The following is a 13,515-nucleotide window of genomic DNA, read 5'->3' on the forward strand; positions in this document are numbered from 1 at the left end:
GTCTCCTACCCAGTGCCCATTCCCAGCTGGAACTTCACAAACTTTAGGGAGGCATGAACTCTTGCCCCTAGCAAGGATTCACCGAGTGGACCTCTCAGAGAGGCCAACACAAAATCATGGCCACTCACTGAAAGCTGAGCAGAAACATTTTGCAAGTGGGTGAGTCATATTTTCCTCATAAAATTGTTGAAACCATTGTGCCCAGAAACAATTAAAGATGTGAGTAGGACTGGAAAAGCTTAGCCATAAACACAAACAGACACCATGATTTTGTTTGTAGAGGGTGAAGGTCACTTGGCTCGAGGAGCACCCTCAGCCTCAGGCAGAGGGAGCAGGAGGTGCAGTTTGTGTGTCCTGGCTGCCCAGGGGAGCCCCAGCCTGCCTGGACACTTGGTCACACCAAAACCTGTCATGGCAAACGGAGCACTGATACAGGCCCAGACAAAGCCACTCATTTAAGCTGAAAACAATTCTGTTTTGACTTGAAGATCCATTTCTGAGACCCGGCGTCTCAGTTGTACAAATCCCACGTGTTAAAGCATCCCAGTCAGTGAGCCCCTGGCAGCTGGGAGCTGTGCCCAGGGCTCACAAGCTCTGCAAGGCCTTGCCCAGGCTTTCCCAGTCGTTTGGTGTTCCAGCTGCCCCTGGCAATGGGCTCCTTTATTTTGTGCTGCTGTTTTTGTGCTCTGCATATGCAGCCCCTGGCTCGCTGCTGCGCTCACCTTCCTGCTTTTGGGGAAGAGCAAAGGGGAGGAAGTTCCTCTGCTCCCCAGGGCATAATCCCTGGTTTTGTGAGATTTGGACACTCTGGCCTCCCAGCAGAGGTTTCAGGTTGGGAGGCAGATTTGAACTGAGCTTTGTCGGGGTCCTTATCTGATTTATTCCTACCCCAAAGGGAGGGTAGAATTTGAGATGTGTCCAGATGCTTTTTCTCAGGGACACTTGTGTAACTCAGCACTTTTATACTGACACTCCAGCTAGCAAACCCTCTGTTTAAACAACTGCATTTATAAGTCTTTCTTACAAATAAAATGTTTTATTGACATCCAACTTACAGTCTTCTGCTCAGGAGTGTGAAATGAGCCATAGGATTCCTAGGTCACCACAAAAAATCCACGTGCAAGTGTGTATCAAGGCACTGAGATCGTTGGCATTATTTTGAAGCAATAACCCCTTGAATGGTGCTTTATTTAAATCCTCTTCATTCTCAGGCAGTTGGAAGATGTGCTTGTGGGTTGCTGTTGAGAGGAGCAGTGCATTAGGGCAGGGCAGGGCAGGGTCAGTGGCCTTAGGGACTCAGCTTTGGGCAGTGACAGAAAGCAAATGACCCCAGAGGGGCTGACATGATTTTGGCCATGCCCATGTGAGGGCCAAGGCATCTCTGGCTTCTGCTGAATTACAACAGTGCATCTCCTGGAAATCCAGAATTACACTGGATTTACAAACACACGTGGTCAGGTCTGGGCAATTTGGGCAATTTAGGAGTTTTGGGGGTCTGTACATTTCCCACATAGTCCTTCACATCTAGAGCTCCGTGCCACAGATTTTACTTCAGGAGTCTTCTCATAATTTCCCCCTTTCTGTCCCCTGCCAAGGGTCTGCCTGGTTGTGTTTGTTCCATATCTGTGTGCTCCAAAGGCCTTCAGTGTCAACTTAGGCAGGCTTTAGAGCAGCAGCTCTTGCACTTTCCTCCTCCCTTTTACCCATGAACTGAGTTTCCCAGGTTAAAGAGCTGAAAAATAGATCCTGGGAATCTGGCTTAGCCTTGATGAGGGATGTGGTCAATAACCACAAGGCTATTCCTTTTATTTCTTCCTTTAACAGCTTGTTGTGCAATTACATTTTTCAGTAAGTTGCATGCTTTCTTCAGGCTAATGATCCTTTTGATGGGGTGACAGTTCACAGACTTACAAGCATCTGAAACCTAGAGGGAAGGATGGAAAACATTTTGAAGCTTCAGCTGTGATATGATGCCAGTCCGAGCTCTGGTGAAGGGTGTTGAGGGGGATCTTTTCAAAGCAAGGCAGTGCAAGGCTGTATGGTTTGGTTAAGGGGTGGGGGAGAGGCACCTGAATTTTGTGTGACAGATTTCTGTGGATCCTCCTGAGGCTGTGGGGTCCCAAGGACTCTGCTCCTCTCAGCAGGGAGGTGCCTGGCCATGCCCAGCTCCTCTTGGCTTGCAGAGCAGGTGTCTCTTGGCTCTGCTATCACTGTCACATCTGGTTCTGCAGGGTTCTGCCTGCTCTCCCCAGGTGTACTCCTGAGCTGGGCACAGCCCACAGAACAGGCAAGGAGATGGGAGTTTAAACCCAGCCCAGGGAAGGACTGAGAGGCTTCTCCTGACCAGGCAGGATCTCTGCTCCTGGAAATCCAGGAGAGCTTTTGTTCCTGCTCTGGGTGATGGTCACTGGCAGTAATTCCCTGTACTTGTAGAGTAGCCCAGACTTAGCAAACCCCTCTCCAGTCCCTTGGGATGCACTGAACCAGTCAGCCCCTTGCAGGCAGGGAGGAGGTTGCTCTCCACGTTAGTGGCAGAGCCAGCACAGAGCCTGGCACTGACTCTTCTGGGCTTGTAGTCTGGCTAGTGGTAGCCATGCTAAAAGGGTCATGGCAGGCACAAGGGCTGAGTGCAGAGCTCCTCTCCAGCACCCACTCTGAGGGATTAGGAGTGTTCTTCAGTGTTCATTACATCCTGTAATGTGGGACAAACCTCTGCGTGGAGCATTCAGAGCTCCTTCTTGGAGTTTGTACTTCTCCCTCCAAACACATCCTCCAGCTTTTTGTTATACCCAGATTTACTCACTTGTGGTGTTTACATTACAGCAGCTTGAGGGGGAAAGGAAGGGAATTTTTCTGTATATGAACTGTCTGGGTGATTTTCTACAGCTGCTTTGAAGGATATGTCTGTTACTTATACTGGGACTTGGATTCTGTAGACATATGGCAGGGAACACAATTCTCCAAAAAGCAAAAGAGTTTGACTGATGGAAAACAAGAGAGCAATCCAAGAGAAACCCTGCCAGAGGAGGAGCATGAACCTGAAATTCACTGTTGAAACCAGACTTCTGCCTTGGGCTTAAGCACCACACAGCCAATCCCACCACTGGCTGCAGTGTGGCTCTGCACACATGCAAGGAGCTGCTTTTGGGACCCAGCTGAGTCTGGAGCTTAAGTATTGTTCTGGCATCCACCCTGGTTTGGAAATGCACAGGTTGGCCCCAACTCCTGAAGCACTGGGACAATTACAGGGTTTTTAAAAAGTCAGAAATGTAGAGAGCCTCTGAATTGAGCCTATTCTGGCTTTTGCACAGTGAGTTTGTAAAATCAATCAGAAATTGAAGAGGGCATGAGAGATTTCATTTTAGACTATTCAATCCTTTATTAATTGCACCGTGGATGGCAACACAGGAAACGTGAATTGCAGACGAGTCCTTTTTTCCAATGTATTCTGCTGTGTGTTGTTTTGACTTCCCACTTCCCTGCAGCTCACCACTTGCAGCAGCACGAGAACACCAAGAAGGTTTGGCCTCATCTGGTTTTGTGTTTTGTTGCAGGAGCCAGCGGCCTCACTGAGTGGGAGCCATGTCGGTGAAGCTCACGTTTGTGTCCCCTGGGGACGGGGGTGGGATCAGCAGGAGCTGCTCCTTCACTGGGTTCAGCACCGTGCAGAGCAGGAAACTGGGGTAAGTGACAGCAGGCTGGCAGTGCAGTGCTCCCCCTGCCCTTCCTCCTGTGCCCCTGGAGCTGCTGCGTGCCCATGGCTGAGCTCCCAGCGCTGGGCACTGCCCAGTGCTGGGCACTGCCCAGTGCTGGGCACTGCCTGCAGGGATGGGCCAGCCTGGAAATCCCATTTCTGCTGGGAAGTGAAGGGCTGCAGCCCTTCCTGCTGCCAGCCAGGTGAGCTCTCACTGAGCCTTCCGACAGCCACGGGAACCAAAACCCTCCTGGGCGCGCTCCTGGTGAATCCAGATGTGGAACTGAGCCCCGGCCAAATCCTCCTGGAGCTGCTGGGGCAGAGCAGCACCACAGGGAGGAAGGGCAGGGTCCTGGCAGTGCCACAGAGGGAAGGGAGGGCTCAAACACTGCCAATTCCCTGCTCCCACAGCAGCCCAGAGCCCAGCAAGGCTGCAGCCCAGCACTGAGTCCCAGCTGGCCCCGGGAGCTGCTGAACCATCCTGCACTGCTGGTCCCACTTTGCTTTCCATGACTCGTTGGGCAGCACTGCTCAGAGTAGTAACTGCAGCTTTTCCACTAAAAATCCCGTGCTTTTTGGGAATTTAGCAATCCCCATAAATCCCCATAGATCTTGAGTGCTTTTAGAAGATATGACCTATAAATGGAAAATTAATACAATCTCTGACTGCCAGTGCATGCTAGAGCAATAACAAAGGGGATCATTTAGCAGCACCAGATAGAAGTACTGGGTGTGTGCCTCAGGAGTGCTGTACTCAAAAAAAAATCCTGCTGTGTATCAGTAAAATACCTGACTCAGGTAATGAAATATCCTTTCAGAGAACCAGATGATTGAATTAAACTTTTGGTTAAACACAGCATGGTAAAGTGTGAGCAAAAAATGAAATCCCTGTATGATTGTGATGCATCTGAGGAGTGTTTAATTTGAATAAATTAATCTGTTGGTGAAAGTGAAAATTAATGTTACCCCAGCAAAGATCAGTTGTCTAAAATCACACCAAGATCTGGAAAAAAACTCTGTCAGACTGTGTAGGAAAGTTCTGTCAGATTGAACAGAAAAGCTCTGTCAGACTGTATAGGAAAGTTCTGTCAGATTGTACAGAAAAGCTCTGTCAGATTGTACAGAAAAACTCTGTCAGATTGAACAGAAAAACTCTGTCAGACTGTATAGGAAAGTTCTGTCAGATTGTACAGAAAAGCTCTGTCAGACTGTATAGGAAAGTTCTGTCAGATTGTACAGAAAGCTCTGTCAGATTGAACAGAAAAACTCTGTCAGATTGAACAGAAAAGCTCTGTCAGACTGTACAGAAAAACTCTGTCAGACTGTACAGAAAAACTCTGTCAGACTGTATAGGAAAGTTCTGTCAGATTGTACAGAAAAGCTCTGTCAGATTGAACAGAAAAGCTCTGTCAGATTGAACAGAAAAACTCTTGACAGATTGAACAGAAAAGCTCTGTCAGACTGTACAGGAAAGCTCTGTCAGACTGTATAGGAAAGCTCTGTCAGACTGTACAGAAAAGCTCTGTCAGACTGTATAGGAAAGCTCTGTCAGACTGTACAGAAAAGCTCTGTCAGATTGAACAGAAAAGCTCTGTCAGACTGTACAGTAAGGCTGTGTCAGACTGTACAGGAAAGCTCTGTCAGACTGTACAGGAAAGCTCTGTCAGACTGTACAGAAAAGCTCTGTCAGACTGTATAGGAAAGCTCTGTCAGACTGTACAGAAAAGCTCTGTCAGACTGTACAGGAAAGCTCTGTCAGACTGTACAGAAAAGCTCTGTCAGACTGTACAGGAAAGCTCTGTCAGATTGAACAGAAAAGCTCTGTCAGACTGTACAGAAAAGCTCTGTCAGACTGTACAGGAAAGCTCTGTCAGATTGAACAGAAAAGCTCTGTCAGACTGTATAGGAAAGCTCTGTCAGACTGTAGCCCAGGCTTGAGCTGCAGTCCGAGCAGGGGTCCCTGCAGGAAAGCTTCTACCAGGAGCAGGGCTGAGCAGCTGTTCCTCCAAGGGGCACAGCCCAGCAGGGTCCCAGAGCTCCAGCCAGGATAATTCACATGTCCCTTAGGGCTATCCTAGCTGCAAAGCTTTCCTGACCGAGTGCCTCTCTCTAAGCCCCTCTCTGATGTTGTTTTTCAATATTTGAGTGTTTAGACAGACAGTTTTGTTCAGGAATCACTGCAATAAGGAAGATTTCTGTCCTAGACACTCAGTCACAGCCCAGTGAGCATGAGAGCCTGCCCTGGCACGGACCAGAAATTTTTAAATCACCCTTTCCTGACTTATCTCTCCCTCAGGCACTGTTGCAAAACGCAGCAGGAGCTCGCAGGGGCCCTGTGCAAGGTCTGTCCAAGGATGACACACAAATCAGGCCCACATGGACATTCTTCTGCAGATGCTAAATATACTTTTGCTTTTCTTTAGCAGCTTCCCCTTGGGTCTCTCAGTCAGACACGATTTTGTATTTCCCCACCACGGTCTCCACAGGAAGTAAATGTTATTACTGTTATCTGTAAAGTGGGAAATCTGATCCTGAAATTACCAGGTTCACAAGGGAAAGCAGCATGAGAACATCCAGCTTTTAGCTACTGGCTCTCCAGGCCATGTCAGCTCCTTCCCTTTTGTGTGAAATGTATGGAAATGGGATTAACAGCACCAGGGCTCAGGTGGGCTGCAGCTAGTGGGAGAGAAGGGGGAGTGGGAAATCCCAGCCTCCCTGTGTGCAGGACTGAGATGCTGCACAAGGGAAGCCACTTCCAGAATTTAGGATCTGCACTCCAAAAATCTGAAGGTCAATTCCACAATGAAACAAAACCCGGGAGTATTTGGGTTTTTAATTTCAAAATTAATTTTAATTTGAGCTTTTAATTTCAAAACAGAATTATCTTGTCTCTTCTATTTTATATCTTGCTAATTAGAGTACTCTAGATCTTGGAATTAGATGCTATTTCTTCTTAGCATGAAAGAATTTTAAGCAATGAGCATTCTAGGAGACTTTTTCAACTGCTCTTATTGGTCAGACGGCCCCTTCCAGTGTTATTCCTGTTGAAACTCTCTCACTTTGCATGGAATTCCTGAAGATATATTATCATAGTAAAGTGATATTAATGTGAGGTTCTAATTTAACAGTTATGTTCCTTGTAGGTAACCTGAGCTCCAAATGGTTTGGTTAATTAACACTTTCCATTAAAGCAGTATAAAAAACCAAGATAATCTGTGCTGTGAAGAAATTAAGTGTCCAGCAATGTTTGGCAACCCTTGGTTTATCAGATTTTTTTTGCAGAACAGGTGTTAAAAACTGGAGTAAAGTGGCAGTTTAGGACAAGGATAATTAAGGCACTCAAGGGATTCTCTAACAGGACTAGGGACAGCTCTCAGGTGTGCTGGGCCTGGCCTTTCATCACCCACACACTCATCCCCTCAGGCCTGGAACTGAAAGCAGCCACTGGGTAACTGCTGAGCCTGATGGAGTTGATAATTTCTCCAGGTGAGTAGAATTTAGGATGGAAACTGTGGAGAAGGTAGAAAGCTTTTCAGAGAGCAGCTGGCTGGTTTGGCTTGCTTTGGGAGATGGGAAACTTCTCCAGGTAATGTTATTTTAGAGGCTTTACTTACAGGGGTTATTAACAAACCTATGTAAAAATAGCCAAGACTTGGGGGAGGATTTAGAGAGAGGTAAGCCAGACAGGAATTATTTGCAGAGAGCTCATTTTCTGCTTTAAAGCTGTTTCTAACTGATGGTTCAGGGTGTTCTAACTCCTTAGGGTGGCACAAAAAAGTCTGTGTGGGGGACTTCCTGTAGAAACAATATTTAATTTTGATTTTGCAGTTGCTTTTAAAAGTAATTAGCTGAGGTGTTAGAGGCTGAAAAAAAAAAAAAAAACCCTTGATAATTATGCCTTGTGTGCAGTCTGGGCCTGGCTTTTGGAAACTGAGTAGTGCCCTGAGCATGGTTTAAATGGGAGTGCAGGCCAGGAACCAGCAGCTTCTGAAGGCTCTTTAGGGGAGCTGTGCCCCTTGCACCTGGAGCAGTCAAAGTTGTGTGCCTGGCTGGCAGGAGGGGCAGGGGGGGCTGTCCTGGCCCTCAGCAGGGCTCTCTGGGGGTGCCCCAGGCTGTGGGCACACAGAGCCAGCTCTGTGGGGTCTCTCTTGCTGCCAGGGTGCTCCCAGGAGCCCCAAGAACTCGGCGATTTTGGGGTGAGTGTGTATGGGATTGGTGGAGCTGTGCCCTGAGGGTGTGTGCCTCAGGCACCTCTGGGCTTTGCACCTTCCCTGAATCTCCTTTCTCTTCCTACAGCAAGTCCCTCAGCAGAAGCTCAGTGAGATCAAGGATGTCACTGAAGCCCCCCAAGGCCTATAATTCCCTGCAGAAGGGGGCACTCATCTGGGATCCAAAGCCACTGCAGGTGAAGAAAATTTTTGAAGCTTTGAAGAAAGGACTTAAGTAAGGACTTTTTCAATATTGTCATTTGCCCTACCCAGTCACGCTGCTGAAGTGTGTGTGGCACTGTGCTCTGGCTCCAGCTGGCACCCCTGAACTCGTGTGGTGATCCCCACACCTGGGACCCTGGAAAGAGAATTTCATTCACTCCCAGTCTGCTGCGAGCACAGGGCTCTGCTGTTTTGTGGGCTCCTGGTTTGCTGCACTCTAAAAAGTGACAGTGAGCACTGCCCATGTCCTGGGGAGCAGCTGAGGGTGGGCACGGCTCAGCCAGGCCTGGGGAGTGACGGGCACAGAGCTCCTGGACAGGGAACTGCCCGGAGTTTGCTTCAGCTCAAAAAGCTGACTTAAAACCGAGTCTGAAAGTGGGGCTGTGCCCTGCAAAGGCGGCTCATCAAGCACTTCTCTTCTCCTTGTGCTAATTACTGCACTAGTTACAGAGTCAGCTGTTCTAAGAGGGTGTCAGGATGGGTCTTTTGGTTTTTTTTCTTTATTTTTTTTCTCCCTCTTTTAATAGAATTAAACTCTGAAGTTCAGAATAACTCTGTGATCTCTGGGTGCCTTGTAAGGCAAAGGTCTAAGCAGGCTCACCTGAAAACTTCAGCTTTTTGATTTCCCAGAATGTTCTGAGTCTATTATCACAGGAACTTCATTTACAGCCTGCAGCTGCTATCAGAAGATAAAATACCTTTTCCTGGATTTGTGAACCCTGGAGCTCTTTGTGCTGGCACCCTCCTGACAGTTCCTGCAGTGTGTTACTGCTGTCCTCCACATTTGGCTACTGAACTCATTTTGGTCATAGTGTGTTTTCTTAAGCAAAGAACATCAAATGCACTGTAGTGACACTTTATAAAGTCAGAAGTGTCACCTTTTCAGTCCAATAAAAGACTATGAAGTCTTCGCCCTAAAAATATCCACCAATGTCTTATTAGAGGATTTAGGTTTAAAAGAAACCAGGAAACCAAATGTTTTTGCAGAGCTGAGAATTTATCTGAGCTCAGGGAGGAGAAGCTATAAAGTGGGTCAGAATTAGTTCCCAGTTCTGCAGCGAGTGCCACATGAGCAGCCTCCTGCCAGCAGTGAGTGGCTGACTAATTGACTGAAGCAACCTACAGAAAACAACTGTATCAAATAGCAATGCAGAGGCCAAATTTTAAGTAAATGCAGACAAAGTCCACTCGCTGCTGGAGTGACTTGAGTTTTCAGTGCAGAACATATTTTACGTGCCTGTTTCTTTATAGCTGTAGAAAATACCTCTTTATTCTGTTAACCATCTGGCTGCCATTCCATCAAGCTGGTAATTCTAACATACTTAAAGCTAAAAGTGATGAAGCTTTTCTGAAAGATGTCTTGGGGGACTTGGTTTTGGAGCAGCGAGAAAACGAAATGCATCAAAGCGAATGTGAGGAAGTGTAGCTGTCCAAAATGAAGTTATTTTGACTGCTCAGAGACAGTGTCTAAGAATGTAGTGTTTACCAGGTGATTCTGGTCCCTTTTAAACACTGGAGGAAAAAGTTACCTAAGTCTGCTCTGTATTGAAAGCAAAGTTGGAGGAGTCCCAGCTGAAAAGGTTTCAGGCCCTGTGGAAAGTCCAAAGGCACAACCCACGCATGCAAGCAGCTCTGGAGGAGCCAACTGGCACCTAGTGCTTCACACCTTGCAAAATAGATCTCATCCTGGAAAAAGGATGAAGAAATTGCCTTAACACAGCTTTCAGCTCTGTTTGCTAAAGCCCTGAGCAGCATCTGCCCCCTTACCTGGGCAGGGCTCCTGGGAGCTGGGCTTGGAGTGCAGGTGCTCCATGTGGAGAGCCTCTGCCTCTCCGAGGTGGGGCTGGCTGTGAGCTCCTCCTCCTCCTCAGTCCCTGTCAGCAGAGCCTTCCCCAGCAAATGAACCTTTCTGCTGCCTTGCAGGAAAGGGTCAGGTAGGAACAGCCAGAGAAACCCGAGAGGGAGATCTGTGATTTATGCGTGTGTTAGAATTTGATGTTCTCCTCCTCCATCGCTTGTAACGTTCTGCTGAAACAGCTCCGCAGAGAATCTCTAATGAATGCTCCAGGATCTGACACGGCCTTCCTTTCTCCCCAGTGAATACCTGGAAGCACATCAGGCCGAGCTGGATTATCTCTCTGGTCGGCACAAAGACACCAAAAGGAACTCTAGATTGGTAAGGGGTTTTCCATGTTCCACACTTCAATAAAACCACAGAAGCAGGTGCTTTCTCCCTTTCTCCCCCCTGGGACTCCCAGGGGCTGTCCAGTTAGAACACTGAGGTGGGATCCAGCAGAGCAGCACGATCAGAAATGTCCCAAGCAAGGTAGTCCCAGATGGGAGAATTTACCTTGAAATTTCCCATTTTCAATACCCAGCAGTGCTCTTCAGATCGTGTTCCTTTTCTGGGCTGCATCTCCTTGTGTCTGCTCACTGATCAGTGTTTGTAATATTAATTTTGTGTAAATTAGGATGCTCCTAGTGAGTCTTGCAGTACATATGAAAGTATTATTTAGTGGTGCAAATCCAGGTGCTCTCCTCTTCAGCCTGTGCCATTTCTCTTTCAGGCTTTCTACTACGACCTGGACAAGGTAAGGCTGTTGGGGATGGGATGGAATGTTGGAAATAGAGGAAAATGGGTGATGTTCTGTCTGCTGTGTTACCTAATGACACATTTGGGGAATAATTTCTTACATCCCTTTCTCTCTCGCTCCCCTCCTGAAAAGCAAATCCGCTCTGTGGAGAGGTACATCAGGAAACTGGAGTTCCACATCAGCAAGGTGAGGGTTTATACCGTGTGCCTGTAAGGCTCCCTCTGCTTTGGAAGTGATCTATCCATGGAAAGCACTCTGATTATAATCCATCTGCAGGGGAGGCTGCTGGGGACTGCTGAAAGCTGTAGCCACTCTTTTTACAGCAGGAGGGTTTTTTTTTATTTATTTATTTTCCTGAATGGCTCTATTCAGGCTGAATGTTGGGCACGACCCAACCTGAGCTTTCCTGTGAAGCCAGTTTGCATTTTCTGCCAGTTTTTTTTCAGAAAATGCTGCTCTGGGAAGCCTGAGGGGCCACAGGGCAGTTCTGTGTCTGCTGCCTGCCAGGGCTTCCAGAGGCTGGGCACAGCCAGCTCTGCAGGGTTTCAGTCTGTGTTCAGGGAACTGGTTTCCTGCTCTGCCATTTTTGTGAGCAAAGTGTTACTCTGCTTCTTGCCTTCTGCTCTGGAGAAAGCAGAGCTGGTTGCATTCCTGGAAGAAGCATGGGATATCGAGGAGCAAAGTGCAAAATGCAGGAGCTGCAGCATCCTGCAGCCTCTGACAGAGGGATCCGGGTTGGTTGTTGGGGTTTTTGCCAGGAAACACTGCTGATGCTCCTTCCCAAAGCTATGCCAGGGTAACTCCAGTGCCTTCTTTCTGTGTTCTGAAGGTAGAAGAGCTCTATGAAGCTTACTGCATCCAGTGCAGGCTGCGGGACGGGGCCACCAACATGAAACAGGCCTTCTCCCTGTCCCCTGCCACCAAAGCCTCCAGGGAGAGCCTGGTGGAGCTCTACAAGAACGTCCAGGAGTGCACAGAGGTAGGAGATCCTTCACACTCCTAACCAGGACCTGCCTGCTCCTTCATGGGCATCTGCTGGCAGCTGCTGCTGGCTGTTTGTTAATGGTGTGGGTTAAAAGCCAAACGTGTGTGAATGAAATACAGGTGCACTGTGTGAAAAATCCTTGGTGCTGGGGTCTCCCATGGCTTCCACTGGAAGTGTGGGATGAGAATTGAAGGAACAAGCTGTGCTATTTTTACAAAGCCAGTCATGGAGGGTAGCTGACTGTGATGAGTCAAGGAGTTCCACTCCTCTGTGGCAGATTTGCTGTTGTACAGAATCCATTCACGTTACTTTTATCTGCCTTTACTGGTGAAAATGTTTGTGTGTCCTTTGGAAAAGAAAAAGAAACCAAGTGTTTTAAAAGAAATGGCAGTGTGGGAAGGAGCTCCTCTGCAGTGCTGGTGACTGTGCAGTCTTTCTTTCAGGACATGTGCTTCATAGAGGGGGCTCTGGAGGTGCACTTGGGAGAGTTTCATGTGAAGATGAAAGGTAGGTTCCTTTCTCCTGTCCTCATTCACTGATTTGGGATTTCATTGGTTTGGGGTTTCTGGGCAGCAATCTGATGCACTGAGAGTCCAGTTACTCAGAGAGACCTCGGACAGAATTCTGGTTTTGCTCCAGTGCTATGAAACAGACCTGCCATGGTATTTTGTATTTGAACACAAAGCTGACACGCTTTCTTTTTTTCACCTCAATTTAATGTTGTCCTGTTAGGAGTGCGCTGGGCTGGTGGAGCAGCTCTGCACAGAGCTGGGGACAAGAGGGAGAGTTCCCCAGAGGGTCACTTGGTTTATTGCAGGCTGAGGTGTTGGGGGGCTCTGTGGAGCTCTACAAACACTGGGAGTTTTCCTTCTCTTTGCAGGGCTGGTGGGCTTTGCTCGTCTCTGCCCAGGAGACCAGTATGAGGTGCAGTATGCGACTTACCTGTGCATTTTGTCCCTTCTCCCTGGAGTGGGAGTGCAGAGCAGCACCGGGGGCAGGGGTGGAAGGTGTAGGAGCAGAGCAGGAGGCAGGCTGTGACACGCCAGGCTCTGTTGTGAGGAGAGCAGAGCGTTGGCACTCCCTGTGCCCTGGGAGGCTGGGCAGGGACGGGGGGCACTGGATGTGGTTTGGGTGGTATGGGAGGGTTTAAATGCTGCCAGACATTGCCTACCAAACCCAGCTGCCAGGGCTTGGCCTTCAGAGCTGCCCTGGAATCAGACAACAGGGGCTGCCTGTTTCCTGGGAGCTTGCCCTTGGCATGATGTGGATGCACCCAGTGTCTCCCTGGGTGCTCTCCTGTCCTCACCTTTCCCAGGGAGTTCCAGCAGTGAATTCTGTACCTCAGCACCACCCCAGCTGCAGGGCAGCAAAGGGATGTGCCTTTGGGTGCTTTTCAGGGGTTAAAACCTGCTCCCCCGTTCCTGTCTCCAGCTTTCTGCTCTACCCAGGGCCCAGTGGGCAAGGGAATGGCTTTGCTTCTGTGGGACTGGGACCTGTGGGCTGAAGGGAATGGTCTGGGACATGCTGGCCCAACACCCTTTCCTCTGTGGTTCCCAGGTGTTCGTGCGACTGGGGCGCCAAAAGTGGAGGCTGAAAGGCAAAATTGAGACTGATGACAGCCAAACATGGGATGAGGAAGAAAAGATTTTTATACCCAATCTGCACGAGAAGTTTGAAATCAAGGTGTGGTGTATAATGGTTGGATTGGAAGCAGTGGGTTAACAGGTCTTCTGCTACTTCCCTCTTAGGCTACCAAGGGTTTCTCAAAATTCTTAGGTAGTTTTCTTTTTTTAACTGTGTAAAAAATGGCAG

At 48.4% G+C, this 13,515-nt stretch overlaps 1 protein-coding gene across 7 annotated transcripts in view; it reads left to right on the plus strand.

Annotated features, from left to right (window-relative positions):
* The window catches only part of RIPOR3 (RIPOR family member 3), a 42,157-nt gene that overhangs the window by 13,449 nt on the left and 15,193 nt on the right, over positions 1-13,515 (plus strand). For 6 of the 7 annotated variants that reach the window (XM_053958237.1, XM_053958234.1, XM_053958235.1 and 3 more), the window contains 10 exons: positions 3,555-3,683; positions 7,118-7,180; positions 7,991-8,137; positions 10,222-10,300; positions 10,692-10,715; positions 10,851-10,904; positions 11,548-11,697; positions 12,147-12,210; positions 12,584-12,627; positions 13,261-13,386. In XM_053958237.1, coding sequence (XP_053814212.1) covers positions 3,583-3,683; positions 7,118-7,180; positions 7,991-8,137; positions 10,222-10,300; positions 10,692-10,715; positions 10,851-10,904; positions 11,548-11,697; positions 12,147-12,210; positions 12,584-12,627; positions 13,261-13,386 — 852 coding nt within the window. In that variant the 5' untranslated portion in view covers positions 3,555-3,582. The remainder of the gene's footprint in view (positions 1-3,554; positions 3,684-7,117; positions 7,181-7,990; positions 8,138-10,221; positions 10,301-10,691; positions 10,716-10,850; positions 10,905-11,547; positions 11,698-12,146; positions 12,211-12,583; positions 12,628-13,260; positions 13,387-13,515) is intronic. The other variant, XM_053958238.1, reaches the window with a different exon arrangement.

Source organism: Vidua chalybeata, chromosome 17 (genome assembly GCF_026979565.1).
Source record: "Vidua chalybeata isolate OUT-0048 chromosome 17, bVidCha1 merged haplotype, whole genome shotgun sequence".
In the NCBI taxonomy this organism is placed as follows: domain Eukaryota; kingdom Metazoa; phylum Chordata; class Aves; order Passeriformes; family Viduidae; genus Vidua; species Vidua chalybeata.